General features: G+C 38.9%; 1 protein-coding gene across 30 annotated transcripts in view; it reads right to left on the bottom strand.

Moving 5' to 3' along the window:
- The window catches only part of RBFOX1 (RNA binding fox-1 homolog 1), a 1,765,957-nt gene that overhangs the window by 404,714 nt on the left and 1,338,620 nt on the right, over positions 1-22,623 (bottom strand). For 2 of the 30 annotated variants that reach the window (XM_059716746.1, XM_059716768.1), the window contains exon 1: positions 10,291-10,528. The exons of 22 other annotated variants lie outside the window; for them this stretch is intronic. In XM_059716746.1, the coding sequence (XP_059572729.1) occupies positions 10,291-10,377 (87 nt within the window). In that variant the 5' untranslated portion in view covers positions 10,378-10,528. Of the gene's footprint in view, positions 1-10,290; positions 10,531-22,623 lie in introns of those variants that run through there. 6 more of the 30 variants (XM_014598933.3, XM_059716769.1, XM_059716741.1 and 3 more) reach the window with 4 other exon arrangements.

Raw genomic sequence — 22,623 nt, 5'->3', positions numbered from 1 at the left:
CTCAATCACAATCATAAAATAAATTCTAAATACCTATATATTTTGGCATTTGATTTGGGGTTTTTAATCATGGAAAAAAAAAATCAGTGCTTCCCCTGCCCCCTTCACTTGCCAGAACATAAGTCCAGCTGCAGCTGTACCCCAAAATGTTTTGTGGTATTGAGCAGTCCTGATAGGCTGGTGCCATGCTCATGCCAATGCCCCTTGCTCTCAAGCTAAAGCCCTCCATCCCTGCTGGCACCACTCTCAGAGCCCACACCCCCCTGACCTTGTCAGGGACTTCACTCCTGACCCACAACCCCACAAGACCTGCCAGGGCCCCTCACTCCCCACCCACAGCCCCCCAACTCTGCCAATACCCCTCACTCCTGACCCACAGCTCCCTGGCTCTGCCAGTGCCCCTTATTCCCAACCCACAGCACCTACCGCTTCCAGGTGGGTAGGGGGCTCCTTGCCATGGCAGCATGAGGCCAGCACACATTTACCACACCTTGCACATAAATCTGGGGGGCACATGCCCCTTATGCCCCTTCCCCAGGAGTGTGTGCAGTGCAGGAGAGTCAGCCCCCATGCCACCGCCAGACAAGCTGCCTGTAACTTTGTCCTACTCTCCATAGTCCCATGCACCACCTTGGCTGGACAGCGCATCCAGCTCAGCCCTGGCCAACTCCTTCCCTCCTTCATTATGGGAGCCATAATCTGCCCGGCCCTCCTCCACCGCCCGTGCACACCAGACTTACCTGCAGGGAGCTCTCTTCATGCTGCCTGGCTGCCATGTACATATGTGTGCACAGACATGCACATGGCATCTCCTGCCTGATCACTCTCCTCCTTGCGGGCTGGAACTCCTCCAGCCTGCAAGGGGAAACCTACTGTTTCCTGATTTTTTCTCCTTTAAAGGATAAAATCTGAATTTTTCTCTTTAAAATGAGAAAATTCACATTTTATCATTTTTTTCCATGGTGAATGGAAAACCCAGATCCCTGCTTATTATCAACATAATTATTAACTATGTTTCAAGTATACAAATGAATTCTGCTATCTGCTGTACATGTACAGTCCTACTGAAATCAATGGAGTGACACAGTTGCAACTATTGGCACAATCTGATTAACAGATTCTTTATTATTGGTGATAATGTATGTGAGCCAAAAAGAACACAATGCACTTTTCACAGTCCAAGAGTCCAAGCTCATTTTGCTGGGTTGGCAATTTGGAAAAAGCAACCTCTCACCACCCCACAACTCCCACAGAACTTAGCAAAGTTTATACAGAATTGTTTAAAGCCCATACAGATTGAACCCCACAAGGCAGATCTTAGTCATTTTTGAGAATCAAATCACACTTCCCAAAGTCCAGGTATTTTTAAACATTGTGTGTGTATGTATGTATGTATGTATGTATGTATGTATATACACACACACACACACACACACACACTTAAATACATGGACACTCAAGGCTGAGCCATTAGTTTGGCAAAAAAACTTTGTAAAATGTTTTCCTTGGGTCAGCTTCTACATACAACTTCTGATCACCCAAATAGTAAGATTTCAAAGATAAAAATACAAAGAGTTCCTGTCCAAGCATGTTTAGATATTCTCCTATTTATTCAACTTATAAAAAATGCTGCAGGAGCTCATAGTACCAGACTTATCCTGTTCTTGTCAAACCAAAAAACCATGTTCGAGTATAGTATCTGACATACAAGCTGGTGACTATACTTACATATCAGGACGTTCAGAACTGCCTATTACAGTTCACTGTTCACAATATCAAGGATGAAAGAAATACCCTATCTATTGGGTGGAATATAAAATGTCTTGCCCCTTTGTCAAGGCTAGAAAATTCCCCTGGCTAAGATATAACAGAGAAAAACTTAATAAAATATCAGGTGAAGTAGAATCTCAAATTCTACATACCTAAATGATTCTTGAAGTAAAGAATTATTTGATGGAATTATACAGACAGGTCAGAAATATAAACCAACTTTTTCTTTATTGGAGGATCACTGTCTAGACTGACTACCTTTCTTATCTCAAATTAAAAGATCACTTGGTCAACAAGAAAGGTACATTTATGCAAAGCACATACACTCATCAGGTATTTTGCTATTTCTCCTTTTCCAAGAAAAAATAAAAAAGCAGCTTAGCTAAAACAAAACCAAACAATCAAACAACCCACCCCCAACCTCCCTAAAGTAACAATGACAGAAGACAAGCTGTCTATAGCACCTGGAGTAACTGACAGGTTTGACAAAGAATGTGTGTAGGTTACAGTGCTTGATCTGTGTCTTAAATGAAAAAGCAAAATGAAACTAAGCAAAGCAAAACAAAAATCACATGAAACTGTATTTCCAGGAGGTTTAGTCATTGATTTACAGAAAGGGAAGTTACTGCTAACAGAATAAAACAGACCACATCATCATCATCATCCTTTCATTCTACAGATGTACGTGATATATAAAGGAGAAAAACCTTCTGACCATTCATTTGAAGAACTGAACAAAAATATAAATATACCCAATGGAAAATAAAGCAAGGAAACAGCCAGATCAAATATGACAGCAACAGCAAAATATGTCAGCCCTCCACTCATGGAAGCAATGGAATGTGCAGTATGGATAATCTGAGACTCTTATCATCTGCAGAAGTAGAACACCACTATCAAGCCAGAATCAATATGCATTTAAGGAAAACCTCTTACTTTGCTGGGGTTTACTAATACTGATATAGTCAGTACAAATAAAATGTACTCACATGCATCTAAGTACATTTTAGTCAGATGACTAAAATGATGTTTTTACCATGATGTAGGCAAAAGCAAAATAATGCATCTATAGTGATTTTTGAAAAAAACAACTGATAACAATTAGAGCTGATCCCATTACCATCTTGGTGGTAGTATACCACAAGTGGCACACAAACTTAATGTTACCATTTATGTGGTAGGGACTTTACAAGGTAATATAAAGATGAGACAGGGAAGAAATGTGCATATCTACTTTCTACACTCTTCCTGTCTCTAACATGTTATCTCACATTCAGTAGTGGAAAATGAATCTAGTCTATCTGAAAACTAAAAGAAAATGGAAATATCTTATGATTCTCCCCTCTCCCCTCCTCCGCCCCCACACCCCATCTTGTTGTCAAATAATAGTTATGCTATGATAACAAAAAATCAATAGAAATCGGATACAATGTTGGTAGTTGTACACAAAGTTATTCTGATTAATAATGAATACTATTAGTTTATCTACAGTTTTAGGAGAAGAATATAACCTGATAAGGATATCTGCTTCATAAATCAACAAAGACTTAGGATGCAAAGTCTCCCTCCTTGGAATAAGTGAAACTCCCACACAACCCAATCTACTGAATACTGAGAAAATAAACCTTAGCTTAAACACTGTTCTAGATTCCTCTGCTGCTGTACTAGGCTATTTAAGCTACGAAAACATCATCCTTGCTAATATAAAATGCCTGTAAAATGATGAAAGTGACAGATGACTACTGCAGAAACAAATACTTTTTAGAGTACTGATTTTATCAGAAAGATTGACAATGTCCCTTTAATCTTTTAATTAAAAAAGTACATTTCATATAAAATGGAGCTGTGTTTCTGTCTAGAATTTTCAAGTATTTTTTTCACTGAAAAGTCTTGGCAATTCCAACTTTAATAACTTTTTGTCCTAGTAGTTCGTATGGAAATGTCACTTTTTGACTGTCTATTAACATGGGAGCAAAGCCTTCTAATCACATTATGCAGTAAATAATAAAGCGCTCAGCATTTTAATGTCAGATGTTAAGTTTGCATTTAAAAAAAAATCATAATAATCCAGACATACAATAACTCTAAAGTGACTGCAAACATTTAAAATACTTAAAATAATAAAAGATAAAGGCTATATGCAGCCATTGCATGAATAACCCTGTATAATATATTGTATGTGCAACCACTCTTGCCCTTTGGATGTTTCCAAAATATATTTTATATGTTGTATTACAATGTTAAGAGACTCATGTTTTAAGTTTTGCATTTTGCAACATTAGGAATAACTGCCAATACGCAAAACAAGGCTAACTCCAGCAGTCTGCCCTCTAAAGGCAGTGTAATGGCACATAGCCTGATCTAAGGGCTTTGTTACATAATAATTTTGGGTAGCTCTTGGAACTCTTAAACCCTGGTTTGTTAACACGTTGAAGTGACTTAAAGCACACGTTATACAGTTGAAGTTATATCACCTCCAGGGAAGGATTATTTCTGACCCACACACTTCAACTCCTCATTGTGTGGCCACTCCCCACCGATGTGTTACTCAAGTTGACATCCTCCAGTATCCCAGGATGCAGCTGTCATCCTTCACTGCACTGTTCTGTAGGCACTCAACACTCCTGGCTGCTTAGTGCAGTAGCCTGGGGACTGGAGCCACAGTTTTTCTATTTCCCCTAGCCTCCAAGCCCCCAGTCCAGGAATGGCAGCCTGGGGCACCTTTTCCCACCAGCGCTGAGCCTGTTTGGGCATGTGACCACTATGGACCCTGTGCCCCACTTCTTTACCAAGCCATAGGGAGCAGAGGAGAGTGTGGCCAGCCCCAGGGAACCCCAGATCTGGCAGGATCCAATAAGTCCTGCAGCTCCAGCCCTGCACCTCCAACAGCATCATGCTCCATGCACCCGATCCAAACAGTGCACCGAGAGATGGTGGTTGCTGCTGCAGAGTGGGGGTGGGGGGCAGCCACTGCTTCAGGGCAGGGAAGCTGCAGGTGGATCCAGGTTGTGGGCAGTAGGCTCTGCCACTGCTGCTGAAGGATGGATAAAGCATAGAGAATTATAGAGAAATAGGGCTGGAAGGAACCTCCCTGTTCATCAGGCCCCTAGTGGCAAGTCACAGTTGTGCTGGTAGGGGACAACCAGAAAAGGTTTCTAGATGAAAGGTGTGACTGCTGCAAACTTTAAGCTAGCACTAAGCCAATCAACATTTGTGTAGCCCAAGTATGACATGTAACAAGGCCCTAAATAGAGGTGCAATTCTTCAATTGGCTCCACCTGGGAAGATCTTTGTGCCCATATAGAACAAATCTTACTCCCATTATGCAAGACTGGGACAAAGTTAAGTTTAGGGAACCATGTCTCTTGCTGGACTGGAACATCATTCTGCCATATACTTAGTTTCACCTATCAAAAGAATCAGATGGATTACTCTTTTACTAACTACCATTTGCTATATGCTCTCTTGAGAGTGACCAGACTGTGGCTCCCCTTTTTATCCTACTGGAAACCTAATTGTGTTAGCTATATGAAGCTACCTGTGCATCTTTTGTGTCAAGTCTCTCTGCCCACGTGATATACAGTGCTACTTAAGCAGTGATCCCTACTACCATCCCCTATCTCTGTCCCTTTATTTACCACAGAATCCACTAAGAAAAATACAATTTTATTTGCTTTATGATTTTTAATGGATTTTGTGTTTAAATAAAGTTAGGATACTCCAAATTAATTCTAAACCAGTTATTTATTCTCCAGATGTTGACTTTAATATAAGATGTGCATTACATCTCTGGGCACTTTTACACATGCTTCAGGAGGAGAGAGGACACTTTAATAAGAGTGGCTCTGAGTGTCTCATGTATTCAGCATTCCACACTTCCAAATGGTGGCAGGGGCACTTTAACTTAAGTGCATTGAATGAGCTTGAGTTCAAGTGCCCCTGCCACCATTCTGAAATGTGGGGATACTAAATACATGAGATGCAGAGGATGCTGGAGCATGCCAATTAGCATGCTCCATCAGACTCAATTAATCCAATCTTCTCCAACGTGCTGTAAATACGGAACATCAGAGCAGTGTCCCCACATGTCTACAGGCACCCTCTGATTCTAAAAGGATTACACAACTTTTGCCATGTATAAAAATGGGTGAATGAGAAAATAGAAATCAAATATTCCTTCATCTTGTGTACCAGCTTTGCCACCCTTGGCATTCAGGGCTTCTCTTATGGGCTAGGAACAGACATTCAAAAAGCTTGAGCCTGAATTGATTCAATTTTTGCAGATTAGTCTAACTTGATGAGGCTAAATTACTTTGTAACTGTACAGGCATCCCAGAAATGCAGGCACTTGCCTGCAGTGGCTCAGGATAGAAGCCAGGGGGTGCTAGAGCAGCCCTCCCTTCCTTCCACAGGACTGACCTGGGGGGGGGGTCATGGCCAGGCTCTGGCAGGATGCTCCAATTAGCCCAGCAGGGAATTGATAACAGATAATCACCCCTAACTTAGTGTTTATCAACCCATTAAGAAAACAACAAAGGGACATTGCCAGCTACCTGTTGATTTTGCCTGCTGATTCATCATGGACCATAGTTAGCATGTGGTCTGTTACCTAATACACAGACACCTCTGCAAGGCAGAGGGGAGGGGGGAATTCCTGCTTACCAGGGAGAGGTGGGGTTTGGGGGGAACAGCTCAGTCTCTGGAGCTGCAACCAGAGAGCAGAGGGAAGGGGCCAGCCTTGCTATGGAGCAGAGAGCCCCACCCACCCCAGAGAGCATGCCAGGATGCTGGGGGAGTTTGGTTTAACTTGAACCAACAAGGGGTCTGGGACAGACATTGCATAAACCAGTTTGAGCCAAATCAGTTAAGTCTGATACTACATTCAACCAGGTTTATCTCAAACTGGTTTCAGCCATTTTCAAACTGGTTTAATGTGCGCTGAACATGTATTCTGTTACAGGTTTAAACTAGTTTCTGATCACTTAAACTGGTATATGTGTAATGTCTGTCCCTAGCCATGAAGACTAAATCAGTGAAACTATTGCATAGGCAGACTCTGAATGATATCATATATCCACATCAAGCACTTCTGACAACTGTTATGAAAATACTCAAATAACTTTAAATCCATACTTTTACTTATTACATGATATTAGCAAATAATACTCTCTGAACCTACATTTAAGCTAAATTTAGGTGCACTTCCTTACAAAAGAAAATAACTAAAAACCAAATAATTTACCAGTTAGGGCAAGTTTTAATTTATTAACCAGCTCAAATAATATATTTTTACTGCCTAAACATCACAAACTCAAAGGAAGTAATGAACTTTTTACCTCCCTAACAAACTCTCTTCCTTACTTCCAGCATGAAACCTCCCAAAGGACACATGCCTTGGGAGGGACCTCCCAAGGGACATATGCCTTGGGACACATGCCTTGCTACAAATCTCACTGAATACATAATCTTAACTCTGAAAAAAAGGTTTTATATTAATAACTTGTAATATGAAGTAGAAGTAATATAATAGAGACATAGAAACTGTATAACTATATATAGTGTTATATATATGTAGAGAGAGAGATCTAAAAAAAACCCCCTCCTTATCTTCATTTACCTTGTTCCCTTGCAGCCCACCACATTTCATTGTGTAATAATAGGAAAGTGGGTATCTGCATTGTGTTATGTTGCTCACGACAAAAAGCTAAGTTCCACTGAGGAAAATCAGTAAGACGAGCTGGCAAAAGCTGTAACTTTGGTACCAGGTAGAAAAAAAAAAATCTACAGGGGTGGGGAATACACCATTGTGGTACTGAAGAATAGAAGCTATCTGTAAAGATTTGTGTGTTCTAAGCCTCATTATAGGAAGTAAAATTATTATAGGGTATAGCCAAAATTATTCAATGTTTAGTTCTTCTTTGGGTAGAAAGTCACTATGAAATTGTACATTTGAGTTTTTGAGAAGGTGATCTTATAGAATACCTTCTTAAAGAATTTCTACGTAAATGTTAGAATAAGTTCTTTGCAAACTTTTTGGCTTCCACTAGCAAGAATTTGAAAAGTTTACAAATCATATATAAAAAAGTAAATAGGTCCTATTGAAATAGTTTAAATTTGAGCCTATTTTTTTTTTAAGTCTGCATCCTGTAAGGCATTCTCCAATGTGAACCAATTTGTACCTAATCAGGGTACTTATGTGATTTAGTGAAAATACAACACATCTTTGACCATAGGGTTGCATTTACTGTAGATTGACCTATTTCATAGTAAAAAACCCAGTGACATATACATATATCCAGAAAGCTTTTAAAGGAAGAAGACATCCTTCCTGTAAGGATAAAGAAGTGCTCCACCATATTCTATTAACCATCCTTTCAACCATTGCTATTTCATGCTGGTCTAAAATTTTAGAAAGTGGAAAAATATCACCATCCTAAATATATTTTTAGGCATCAAACATAAAACTGTATTCAGTGTTAGTTCTACCTGAGATATGCCTAAAAGACTCATCTTTCCTTTTCCTTGTCCCCCAGCTTCCCTCCACATAGTACAGAACACAAAGGAAACAGGAAAATATTGCTTTGCAGTAGCAGATATAAATACATGTTGATTCAGATTAACAGAAATTCTAACCAGAAGCTTTCATGATTGAGTAAATCATATACTAAACTGTTTTGTTGAAATACGTACTGTTATTAAATATGAAGTTTGAGAGGGGGAGGAAGAAAACATTTCATATACTGAGCATGTCTATCATATCTACAAACATAATTAACTATTTCTTCCCATAACAATGTATTGGATTTTACAACTATCCCATTGTTCCTAATGATGTACACATCAGGGCTGGGTGGTTCTTTAAAAAGAAAAAGAAAAAAAGAGAAAAAAAATCCTGAATAAAGTATCCCAAATTTTCAAAGGGCCCTTACTTCTAATCTATCTGCTTGGATAATGCATCCAGAGTGGCATTTTGTAATGACAGCAACTTTCCAACAAATCAATAGTTATTTAATTCCGAACAAGCTCTCGAGTCCATTAAACCTGATTACATTCACCCATTTCAGTTGGGTGCAGTTATTTTTCCTACACCGGCACTTAATCTATAACAGGAACTTATGAGAACTTTCAAAAGCAATTTCAGCATCAATCAGCATAGAGTGAAAGGCACGATTTGCTTGTAATTATTTATTGGACAGGATAGTAGAGGGTCTGACTGAGCTCTGGTGTCCGACCTTCACCCCCAAATTCTAATGGATATGAAGGCCTGCTTGATGTGGCCAATTCTGTTATTGTGTTCCACTAGATATAAAAAAAACAAACTAATGTCAGCTTGTATGTGCCAAAAAACACATATATTTTTCAATATTGATAATGGCCAGTCTTGAATGGATCAATATATTTCTACTTTATACATATGTGTCTAATATTGAGTGAACTCTTAAGTGAAGGAGACAACTAGCAATCCTTGATTACTGAAGGGCTCAGCTGCTTGGAATAAGCCTGGGTTTGGTTTTGTTTTGTTATTTTGCCTCCTCTCAAACTAACATACTGTAAGAAACAAGGGGCACAATAAGGATTCAAACAGATTCGTTACCCCAACAGTTTTCATCTGACTGAACACTGTAGTGACACTGTAATGCACTCTGTTGCACTTTCTTTAGCTTCATTACCTGCTCTTGTTAATACATACAGCTTAATTATTGCACTAGACTTTTGTTTTCTTATTTTTGGCCATGATATTTTGAATAAGTTATAGTGCTTTTTAATACCACTAAAGGGATACATTTTGTGTAATTAACATGTACAAGACAAACTACTGTAAAAACCGAAGCTTATCTAGCGTGAGTGAAAACTAACAAAGCAAGCATCTAACTTAAAAGGTAAAAAAAGATACCACACAAGCAAAACCCAAAGCCCTATCCAATAATTGCCAGTTTGCAACTAAAACACAGAAGTCTCCTACAAAACCAGAATCTTGTCATTTTCAAAAGCTCAATAAAACCTGATTTGAGGTCCATAAATTACCTATAAAGATTATAAGCTTTTTCATACCAAAAACAAGTTATTAAACACAGGCATTTAATGTGAGGCATAACATAGGAATTAATGCATATTTAATGCTATTCATATTTGCTGTTCTAAAGCACTTAACTGAACCACATCATGATAAGTTACTTTGTCTCATGATCTGCCGTGGGAATACTGAGTCCCTCAGAAACCTAGAATGGATAGCAAATCCTCTGCCCTGTGGTCAACCTCGTGAAGCAAAGGCATGAATGTTAAACAGCAGTCAGATCAATACAAGCAAATATAGCTCAACTACACCATTTATTCAGCCATGAGAGATGTCAATACACAGATTAGGGTGATCCATCTTTTTGATTTCCTACTGTCTTCTCACTGACTACATGAGGGCTTTTGCCTGTATTAAAAGTGTTTGCTTTCTCAACCATAAAAATTCCAATTATTACTCTAAGTGCACTAGAGTTAAGTTGCTTGTTGGAAGCGGCCTTGCATTACCTGAACAAGTCCAGCGAAGTATGGTGCTGCCGGCAGAATCATGGGCACTCCATACGGATGTAGCAAAACTCCTTGAGACGACAACATGGTTTAAGTGATTGTATTACTCCCACTAAAGCTAAACACATCAATTGAAAGTTAGGGGAAAATCTATATACCAACTTCTTCGAAACTCAGAGCTAGAACCAAATAACTTCTGTCAGGGCCAAAGCCCACATCAGCTGTAAAAAAAAGAAAAAAATTGACGTCAGCAACTCTTAATGTTAAAATTTTCTTCAGAGACAACAGATAGAGACAACAGCTGCAAAGCTAAGTCTACCAAAAAGGAAGGTGCTATTTTGGGAACAGCTTAAATAACATGACTAACCAACTACTCTTTATTAATTTAGATTTTAAAAAGAAATACACACGTAGAAATCAGGTTCTTCCTAGTTGGCTCCAACAGATGAAAGAAGTCTAGCATTCATTCTGGTATCAAAATAGGGAAATATAGATACCAGTAATGGCTATTATAAGCTACTCTTTTAGAATTAGAATCAGCTTTGCCATGTATAAATAAATGCATATATATTTACGTATTATTTTGGAATAGTGCCCAAATACTCAGCAATATTAGTGTTAGTTTGAGTAAGAGCCTGTCACTTACTATGCATGCGTTGTCTATCTTGGATTATTCCCTTTCCTTTGGTCTTTTTCAGGTTAAGTATTTTTATCAGCATCAGTTGTGTTCCCTGATATACTGCAACTTATGTCTGCCTTTTATAATATTCTATGCTGTTCTATTTATCGCAGAAAGTTTTAAAAGTTAAATGATTATATATTAATAGTATTTTATATTATTTTTCTATTAAAGTTATGCTCTTATTGTAAGAGAGACCAAGCATACTTTATTTTACCTTAACCTAAACAAAATGGTCCTGTTATTTTATGTGCTATCCATTTTGCTAGGAACCTTCTTCTAGAGCAAAATTCTTTAATTTTAAATAAAACAAACTTTGTCATTAAGCTCCATGTTTAACTATAAGACGTATGATCTGCCTCCTGGTTTAGATATGATTAATAATAGAAATCAAAAGTGAGGGGTTTTTTTTCCCTTCACCTAAGTGCTTAAAACTTCCCATTACAAGTAAAAATATCATCATTTCCTATAGTCTCTGAATAATCAGGGTGCTTCACACCACTAATTCTAGTTACTTGATTTTGCTGCATAATTACTTTTCTAGATAACTAATTGCAGACAAGATTTGATGTGATATTCAATTATTTAATGTCACATTTTGGCGATCTTGAAAGGTTTTCAGTAATTGATTCTCATGTATCAAAGCAGCCGTGTTGCAGGATTTAGAAATCTCCCTTAGCAGCTGCATGTTGACCCCTGTTACTAATGGCCTTATATGATTTCTAACTTTAGATTCTGAATTGTGACCCTCTAGGCTGTCTTTCTGAGAGGTTGCCAGCGAGGACACAGCACTCACCGTGCGATTAAGCAATGTTTACCTACTTCGATCTTCTGTTTAGAGACAGCTCTGCTTTTCTGTTGGGAATAAAACTATTTACATCAGTTACCTAACTATACTATGCTATTAATCATATTCCATGTTCTCATTATTATTAATAAGGTACAGAACTCTCTACAATTTAATTATCAGGTATACACTAGGATGGCACATGAGGGTTACTGTCTAGAGTTTTTTAATAATCTCTATTAAAAACGCAGTTATTAACTTTATAGATGGAAATATATAAACAAAAGGCAAGATAGCAGTAAGTGCACTGAAGTTAAAATTCTTTACAATTATTATTATTTACTAAGAATGTTTTGTTTTTACTAGCTTTTTATTTGTTTAGTCTAAACAATGCAAATAGCAGACTTCATTTAAAGATACAGAGGGTGCCTTTCACCTAGCACCTGGAGACCACGGACTGGGTCCCACAAGCTGTATTCACATGACTCCAACAGGGTAACTGGCATGAAAGAGGGTGGCTAATTTGGGCTGTATATTGCTTTACCATTTTTGTTTCAACAAGTAAACAATATGGGGATAGGTGAGTATGAAAATATTGAAGCAGCACAGTTAGCTTAAAACCATTTTCCATTCACTGCACCACTATTTTGGAATAGTAATTAGCTTTGAAAATAAACTAGCTGTTTTAAAAACCTATCATTTGGTGTGCCTCACTATAACAACATGTGCCTAAGTGCAAAGAAACATGACACCCTACATCCAAGTTCTGAGTCTCTCGGCTCTTTAACTGATGTCTGTATGTGCATCAGCTACCTACATTCACACAGGTCTAAGACTCAAAACTATAAAATGTACCTACAGTTTTGGTAGGTAGTTCAGGCTTCTTTAGAGCAATGCAACTTATACTGGTTTCAATGGTATACACACAAAGCTGATATTTCAATTTATTCCCCTAAAATTGTATTTTGCTACAAGTTTTCTAGTCCTTTTTACCTTAAATTTTTGGCTATGTCTTCACAGCATGTGTGCAATGAAGAGATACCCAGACTATTTCTAAGCAAGCTAGCTTGCCTATACGAAGCAGTACGGTTACATTAGTACGGTGTTCTGCTTGGGCTAAGTTAGTGAAGTAAATTATGGAACCAAAGCCCCACACAAATATGGATACGCTGCTTGAGTCATTGGAAGTAGCCCAAGATATCTGCATGGCATTGCATTCCGTTTTGTAGACATACCCTATTTCTACTCTTTAAGAGTACCCTCATCACATACTGTATGATCCTGAAGGGATCTTGAAAGGTGTCGAGTACTCTGACCCCAATGCAGCAGGACACTAAAACATACTAGTAATTCCATTTACTTCAGTAGAGCATCACACATGCTTAATTTTAAGTATAGGCTTATACACTTTGGCTGGATCAGGGCCAAAGTGTTTATCACAAGGGAAAAAAAAGCCTTTTCCAGGCCATTAATAGCGACTACATCTTTCCTTGATACCTTTGAACCTACAAGAAAAGTAAATGGTGGGGGTGAAAGAATGGACTGCTATTTCAAACAACTCTTCAATTTTCACTTTCATGATGTTTTCTTTTAGGCAAAATTATAATGTGGATGGAGGAGAGGAATAAACAGCCCTCCCCCTAACCTTTAATGTTCTAATTGAAGGGAAGTTTTCCTCTACAACCTGTTTTCAAACCTGTACTTCCTTTTTTCATTCTTATAATTCTTACAATTTTTATTAGGAATTCCCAAGAACCTTATTAAAATAGATGATTGACTGTTCCTTAAAATAAAAATAAAAAACCTGAAATGAAAGTAATCAATATATAAAATACTGTTCTTTTTCTAGTCTTATGGCTATTTCTATAAGGGATTTTTTTTTTCAAAAGAGAATTACATGTGATGCAATGCCTTACAGAGATGGGGAAAGAAAAGACTTGGGCAAAAGCAGAGGTCTCTTCCAATTATGGCTTGAATAAGTTGCCTTTAATAATACTGCTGGAACTGCACTGCAAGGGGCACTTAAGGAGGATCCCTGCAATGCAGTCCTCAGGCAACCAATGGTGTATGCTCTTCTCACAGAAACAGAGAAGTTATAGGTGGCCGAGACCAGTTCAGGCCATACAATACAAGACTGCTCTTTATTTAAAACTCCTCAAGCGATGCCCTATCTAGTTTCAAATATCACAAAGGAAGGCTCTTCCACAAAATATTTCTGAGCTTAATACTTATTCTATCAGTAAGTTTCATCCCCTGTTCCACAATAATAAGATCATGGCTCTCATTGCCATATTGTATTTGATTTCCTCAATCTTTCTTTATAAGACTAGCCCTCCCACCTTCTGTCCATCTTTCTTACTCTTCCTAAAGCTCTTGTTCTTACAGTTTGTCAATGGTTTTCTTCTTAGGAAAGCTCCAAACTCAAACATGGAGCAAGAAACTCTCTCTGTGTTCTGTTCTTCACTTTTGTGATGCTATTCCAAACTCAACATCTTACTAGAAACGATAATAGTTGTCTGTTGCAGTATTGTACACTGACACAAAGAATGGGTTGCAAATGGCTATCCCTTCATGATGTAAGCAGGTTTAGAGACCAGTAGACTCATTAGACACACACAAAGGAAAGATCAACAGAAGGACCAAAGATAGCTCACTACCCATTCTACATTTTCTATTATGTCCATGCCAGTGTTGCCTTATAACACTGGCCTTCTAATTTCCCAATCCCCACCTCTCCTTGACCTGCTACTTCACTTCAAGGACCACAATTGTCAGGCCAGTCACTGTCCAGATGCACTAGAAACACTGACCAAAAAAATGAATATCTTGGAAATGACCCAAGTGTGGCTTCTCTCCTCAGTTTCTGCCTCCATTCCTCTATTTCTAAGCACAGTTTCAAGGATCCAAAGTTCTGGGGGTTAAAAGCCAAGTATACCAACGACCAACTTTCACTTCACACCCTGTATCTTAATTTTAACAATAGGGCTGAGCTGCAAAAAAGAAGCAAGTAATTGCGAATGACTCAGGCTCACACATGGCTACATCACAAATCCCTGATGTATGTGGAATCTGTGCCAGAAGTCTAACTCACTCGGTCCAAAAAATCACCATTTGTAGCGGTTGGTTTGTGGGGTCCAGTTGGGAAAAGCATCTGGGTTTAAAGCTGGGTGGGGGAGGGAGGGGCTGTCTTTCATCCCAAATGTATAAAATATCCATGAAGTATATAACTCATTCAGTGGTACCGTATGCTTACATTAAAATTAGAATTTCTATTTTTAAGTGGCTTCTGCTCTCATCAGAATTTGATGGCAATGTATAAACCAGCTGAGGCTCAAAATGATCATAACTGATTCCTCATATGGCCAACAGTTCCTCACCCTCAAGGGTGAATCAGGTATGCTGGAGCACACAATTCTTGTCCACCTCTTCTGAGTACTGTTTAGAAACATACCAAATAAAATGCATAAAGGAAACTAAGTAAAATCTCACTATTGTTCAGACTGGTTCTTTTCTCCAAAGTGTTGCAGAAAAGGAGATTTCCATTCTAACCCAATCTGTTTTATAGTTTTATGGGAAATGCTGTACAATTATTTTAAGAAAAATCCAGGAAATATATTTAGGAGAAATCCTGTAGCAGTTTTAGTGTACCACAGGAAAGCCCTAACATTCACATTCTGGGACAGTTAACTTTCTCATATTCCTTGATAAATGTACAAGCAAGTGCTGACCAATACCAGTTCTCTTCTTCAATTTCTTCTGTTTTATATCAGGGTCTCACATGAGAACACTATCTCCTAAAAAAATCTATTATGGTTTGAGTGGCATTGGTAAATGATCTAATTGTCTTTGGTACTGTCAGCAGCTCTGGCAGGCAAAAGGCGGCATCACGTTCATTTTGTGCTTCTTCATTACATGCTGCCATACTCGTTCAGAATTCTGCCGCCGAAATTGCAATCCTACCGTCACCTAGCCTGTCATACTGACCATCCTCTCTTTGCATCCATGCTTTGTTTCCTCATCTCTATCACATCAAACAGAAGGTATTCTCTTCACTTTCACCTATAGTTTCTCTTCTCCCATTGAGTACTGAGAGATATTGAGTATCTTTAGTGCTAACTCCTACCTCAGATCATAACATCCTTCATCCACTTATCCGATTTTCAAATAACCACCTTTGTGCTTCCTGTCTTACATTTCCCACTAGGATGTCACTCCCTGTAAAAATAGGTGAAGCTTTCTTATTCCATTTTTCAAACTTTCCTTTAAAATCTTCTCTGTGGTGATACCTACAAAAAACTTGATTACAGTTAGACCACTGGTGAGCTGAATCCACTAGTTATGCCAAAACTGTCTTACAATTTCCTTGTAGGCTTTCATCTTTGCTTATCCACCTAGTGTTTCTTATCTTAAAAATCATATACTCCATCTTTAAGCAGCAACTAGTTTTTATACTCTGATTATACAGTCTACCACAAAGGGATCATGCTCCACAATTAGAATTCTAGGGCACCTATGGTAATGCAAATAAACATATAAGTAAAATATGTCCCAAACTTTAATTCCTTCAGGTTCACCTTTGAAGGGACAGACAGTTATGAATTGGGTGTGCCCATAAATTGTGTGCTCAGTGCCCTTACTATAGAAATCTTCATTTCCTATTTAGACCCGGTCATCACTAGAGAGATGCATTTGTCATCCATAGCCCTTTGCCAGAGTGAAAAACCTGTTTCTTTACATAAACTATTATAATTTGACAGCAGTATGGGGCTGGGGGGGGGGACCTTTCTAGCTCACAGGCTGAGTTTCCCCTTGACACTCAAAAAACCCCACAGATTTAATTCTCTGTCTTGAAAAGATAAATGCATGAAGACCGGTGGTTTTCACCCTTTCTAGACTCAAGGCACCCCTTGGAAAATGCCAGCTCTTAAGTTTTCACTTGTATTTGGACTCCAGAAAAACATTAGAGCAATTCTTTTATTGCAAAAAACTCAGATCGCAAGTCAGAATGTTTTAACACTACACATTTCTATTTAAAATATCTGGATTTATCTTGTGAATTGTATTTGCATACCTAACCATGTCTGGCACCCTGCAGCACCCTTAAAAGTATCACAAGGTAGCCCAGGGTGCCAGAGAACCCTTGTTGAGCATCACTGATATAGATGGCGCTTGACCTCCTACCCTTGCATGTCAATTAGATGTGTTCATGTTCAGTACTAGAGGCTACACAGTGGTAAAAATTCCACTCTAAGTGCATACTGGAAACCTCTCAAAAGATATGTACAGCCAGTAGTGTAAGTGGGTTTGGGGAGAGCAAGGCATCAGCCCTGGGTGCTTTCTTAGAGGGTGTACCAAGATCATCACCAGCCCAGGAATCTATGCCCTGAGAGAAACAGCTCCACACTGCCCAGCCATAGGAAGAGGGCAGGTCCAGCCCCTCACCTGAGTAGTGTACCTAAGAGGTAGGAGAGGCAAGTAGAATTATGTCCTTTCTCCCCCCACAGAAGGTTTTTGCTACAGCAGGCACAGCCCTATACCCAATCTGGAAAAGAAAGAGTGAACAGGGCACAGGGGTGGCTCCTGGTGATCCCATGTCATGTGTCTGCTGCAGCTAGTGTGTAGTGAATGGGTCCCCCAACATCATGAGCCCAAGCCCATGCTACTACAGCAGTAGCATCTGCCACTTGAGTGCTGAAAGCAGGGACAGGCAACACCCAGTTCCCCTTGCTCCCCCCCCCCTCCAACTTTCCAGTGGTCTGCATAATTCCCTCCCCTTCCACCCCAAGGTGCTTGCTACACCTCTTGTGTTCAACACAGAGACTTTACCACACTTTCAGTGCTCTTGGTGTATTTATTACACACATTCTCAGATCCCATCACTGTATTAAATGTATAGTCTTTTTTTGTTTTCATAAGAAACTAACTAAATATTATGTGAAATGTCTTTAAGTTTCTTCATCAAATATTCAATTGGTTGAAAGTATAACACTGAATTTGTATTTCTTCCAGGCTTTGTCAGCTCCTTCCAAAGTTCTACACACATTGTCAGGGGGAAAGGGAGAGATCATTTTTGTGTCTACCAATAGGTGGGCATGTCTTCTTGCACTGAGTGCCTGATGAGTTGCCATACTAGGTCATGCCATGGTAGATTATTAACCCTTTCATATTCAAGATTTTTGTTGTTGCATGAGGGCACAATACCGCTTACACAACAGCAGTTTCTAGGCACTGACATACGTTACATGAGATCCTAGACAAATTAGAGGATTAAACCAAAAAAATAAAAAAAATCTCATTAGGTTTAATAAGGACACATGCAAAGTCCTGCACTTAGTTCAGCACAATCCCATTCACCACTACAGGCTGGGGATTGACTAGTTAAACAGCAGCTTTGCAGAAAAAGATCTGGGGGCTACAGTGGACAACAAGCTGAATATGAGACAACAGTGTGTCCTTGTTGCCAAGAAGGCTAATGGCATACTGAGCTGCATTAGTAGGAGTGATGCCAGCAGATCAAGGGAAGTGATTCTTCCCCTCCATTCAGCACTGGTGAAGCCACATTTGGAGTATTGTGTCCACTTTTGGGTCTCCCACTACAAAAAGTGTGTGCAAAAATTGGAGAGAGTCCAGCAGAGGGCAACAAGCTGGTTTGGGGGCTGGGGAACATGACTTCTGAGGAGAGGCTGACAGAACTGGATTTATTTTGTCTGGAGAAGAGAAGACCAAAGGGGATTTAATAGCTACCTTCAACTACTTGAAGTGTAGTTCCAAAGAAGATAGAACTAGACTATTCTCAGTACTGGCAGATGACAGCACAAAGAGCAATGGTCTCAAGTTGCAGCAAGGGAAGTTTAGGTTAGATATTAGGAAGAACTTTCTCACTAGGAGGGCAGTAAAACACTGGAACCAATTACCCAGAGAGGTGGTGGAAGTGCTATCCTTGGAGGTTTTTAAGGCCAGGCTAGACAAAGTCCTGGCTGGGATGATCTAGTTGGGGCTGGTCCTGCTTTGAGTAGGGAGTTGCATTAGATGACGTCCTGAGCTTCCTTCCAATCCTATTTTTCTAAAATTCTATGATCCTGGAGCTACAAAAATCCATTCATTCTATAGCAATGTGACAAGCAACCTGTCATTGCAGACTAACAGACCACAAAGTTCAAGTAGTAGGTGGATGACATCCATCATTTTTCATTCCTATATCTAGATGGCAAAGGAAGTTTTCCTCACCACCATACCGGGGCAGGAGGAATGCCAAGCTGTCAATCTAACACTTCCGTTATTCATCAAAACATGATTCCCATGGGCACGGCAGAGCATAAGTGTATGGATTTTTCAATGCAGCATGCTCTTTTTGATATAGAAGTGACTTGCTGATAGGCACCATGCATAGTAAAGCTTCCTGGTAAACAGTAATTGGAATCTACTGACAAATAGTTTATGAAAAGCTACCAAGTAAAAAAAAATATATATATCCTGCAGTGGACTTGGCAGGAGGAATTTCAATTCAGAACCTCCTATTCCCTTCAGATATGACATCTAGGTATGAAAGGATCATGGATAATTGTCCCAGTCTATTTGTATTCATAGCATACCTTCTTTTTACAATATTTTTAAACCTTTGCCATCTTGACCTAGTTTGAGGTTTGGCTGAGACCTGCAGGGAAAGGAAAAATCACAAAAATAATGGCTAGCATCATTCAAGGCAGGCATTCATGGCAGAAAGTAGTAGAGAAGCCTTGCTGATTGTGAGGAATTTGGAAGGGTTAACTTCCAAACCTGTGGCTCAGAAATAGGAGATACACATTTTTCTGCAAAGGAATGTACTTTCCTATAGAGATTCAGCATTGACCCAATATCCAGGGTTTTTAGAAACTCTCCCTCCCATGTTTCCCCAAAAAATAGATTTGCAAGACTACTAGTCTACTTAGACATTGGGGCAACCACATCTGTTTGGGCTGTGTTGCGGGCTGGATAGCATAGTAGCAGAAAAGCACAGTTATTATTAAAGTGGAAAGCCATATACACATGATATTATTGCCAACAGGTAGCAGGAAGCCAATGATTGCACAGAGTTTGTATTTCCATCCAAATGTTTTAAGGGCTATTAATGGCTTCTGCCTTTGAGTTAACTCTACTCCTTCTCTCTCTCTCTGTCTGTCTCTAAATGGGGTTGCCTTTTCAGCCATTCTTAAGGTTTAGCTTGTATCAACCAGTGTTGACAAATGCCCTTATAAAGTCCCAGTCAAGGACTGGGGTAAAATTGTGCAGAGAGGAAGAGCAACTGGAGAGGATTATTTTCTGTTTGGATTGAACTCAGTTTGTTAATTAGATATTAGGAATATTAATTGGATATGAATGAGATTTTGTTGCTGCCAGGGAGAGGCTGAAGGGTGAACAGCTTCCCCTCCTACTCTGACAGAAATATTTAAAATACCTCCCAATTCTGCTCCAGCAGAGCAAAGAATAGATATCAACAGTTTAAACTATCTTTATGACTGTGGCCCATATGAGCAGTTAACCACTAGGGTTTTCCCATGGTATTCCAATACCAAGAAATCCTGTGAGTAGAGGGCAGAATGCAATGGAGTGGGATCCATGGCTTTGGTTAGAGGAAAAGAAATACACAACAGACAGGAATCATTCATTATTCAATGCTAATGGGCATTAAAATGGAGGAAGTCTTATAACCCACTTGCTCAGCACACACACACACACACCCCTTGCTTAATGTTACTCTGCCATGATTAGCCTAAGGGGATCATTGACTGCACTAGTAGATACTGTTGTGTTGTTTTCACAGTCACAACTTGCACACAACATGATTGCAATGTTATTTTTGGAACATCTCTCTGGTATTGCAAAGAAAGAAAATAGCTATGCAGCACTTTCTACAGAACTGTCACATTTCAGGATAATTAATGAGTGAACTGGGACTAGTGAATTTTTATAGAAACTATTTTCAAAGGTTTTTACAATTCTCTGGAATTGTTGCTTAAAGATGATGCTCCGTCCTAGCCTGCTTCTCTACATGCTTTGCCTAATCTAATATTATTGTATAAACTCAGGAAGGTGACATCCTTACAACACTCTACTAATCTCTCATGTTATTTATGAAACTAATGGGAAAGTTGGACATGCTGTGGTTAATGCTCATCTTTTAACATTCAGCCTTGACTGACTTATGGAAGCAAATGCTGCTGAGGATGATGTTATATTCTCTGGGACAAATTCTGGCCAAAAGATGCGCATACATTCAATGCCAGAAAAGCTGCAAGCCACAACGGGAATATATATCAGAAAGTGACTCTTGCCATAGAGTTTCTTTCACAAATCACTGAGAAATAATGCACCACAGGTTTTTCTTGATGGCACTGATAGAGAAATTTAGCAGCATGTTTCTGGGAAGTAGGCATGATCCAGAGGGACATATCCACATGCAGCATGAAATCAAACCATCTTTAAAAACATGCACTACATGTACACAAGGTATTACTGGATGCATTAGAAAAACAATGCCTTGAATGCATTTCTGAGGCTGAACACAGGTGCATGTAAACAATGCTTTTAGAATGTGCATTACAAAAGGAATCAGATTTCAGGACAAGACACCAGGGGTTAAATCCTCAGGGGAAGTCAATAGACTATATTGACTTATACCAGCTGAAGATCTGACCCCTGACATCTTATACAGAAATCAGATTCTATGTTGTTGTGTACACTCTAAAAGTAGCAGTTATACACACTTGTATTCTACCTCATAAAGTCACCTAAGCATTCAATTTTTGCATATGCACATAAAGACTACTCTATGACTGACTGCTTGGTTCCCTATGTTCACGTGAATAGATAAAAGCCAATTCTTCAGGGTGGTTAAATTATTTTGTAATATTCATCATGGAGATTCTGTGGAACTGGTTTTCCATGGCTTTGTAGAGATGTCAAGAGACGGCAGACTAAAATTGATTTACAACATTTATGGATCCACCCCAAATATTTTGGCTTTATGTAATCCCAGATATTAATTGTCATAGTTTTTCTCTACCGACAGACTTCATCCTTCCCTCAAAATGTTGGGGAGTATCTCATTTATTTCAGTTTAAACTTATACTTGTCACATACTATTCATGGAATATGCACAAAACCCAAAATCTCTTAAAGGAGCTGACACTTAAAGGGACAGATTTTAAATTCAGTATCATGTTAAAACCTCATGTGATTGATGTACAAGGATAGCTGGGTGGGAGGTCAGCAAGCACTCTTAATTAGCTATGCATAAAACGTGAGTTGTTTTAGCTATGCCAAGCACTGAATATCATTTTGCAAAGAGATATTCAAACTTCATTTTAGAAACTTGCAACATCAGTCTTGAATGACTTAACTATGCTTACTCATAAACTATACACCAATTCATTGTATGCATCTTTAAATATGGATCTTTGTGTATGTTCCCTGAGTATGCAATCCTCAGTTTCAAAATGTGGGTTCAAAGTAAAAATTATACACATAGAATGCATAACAATTACATCAGTACTATTTGAAAGAGCTCAAATTGAGAAATATATAAATATTAGTCCCTATACCTTTTAAAACATTACGATCACATTTACTTCCTTTTATTTTGTGGTGAGATGGATAGACTTCTTTTCTAATTAATGCGACACAAGGCCTGATTTTCAAAAGGCCTGAATACCTACTGCTCTTTTCAAAGTCAATACTAGCTATAGATTCTTCAAATCTGTGAAAAATCAGGTGACGGAACTGGAGGAACATTGTTTAAACATTCCAAGTATCAGGTTAGTATATCTACAGATGGGATGTTACTCATAGTAGGATACAGTATTTCCTGGAGGTAATTATCCTAGCCACT

The sequence above is a fragment of the Alligator mississippiensis genome, chromosome 13 (genome assembly GCF_030867095.1).
Source record: "Alligator mississippiensis isolate rAllMis1 chromosome 13, rAllMis1, whole genome shotgun sequence".
In the NCBI taxonomy this organism is placed as follows: domain Eukaryota; kingdom Metazoa; phylum Chordata; order Crocodylia; family Alligatoridae; genus Alligator; species Alligator mississippiensis.
Note: the sequence above shows the minus strand (reverse complement) of the source record. Positions and strands in the feature narration are given on the sequence as shown.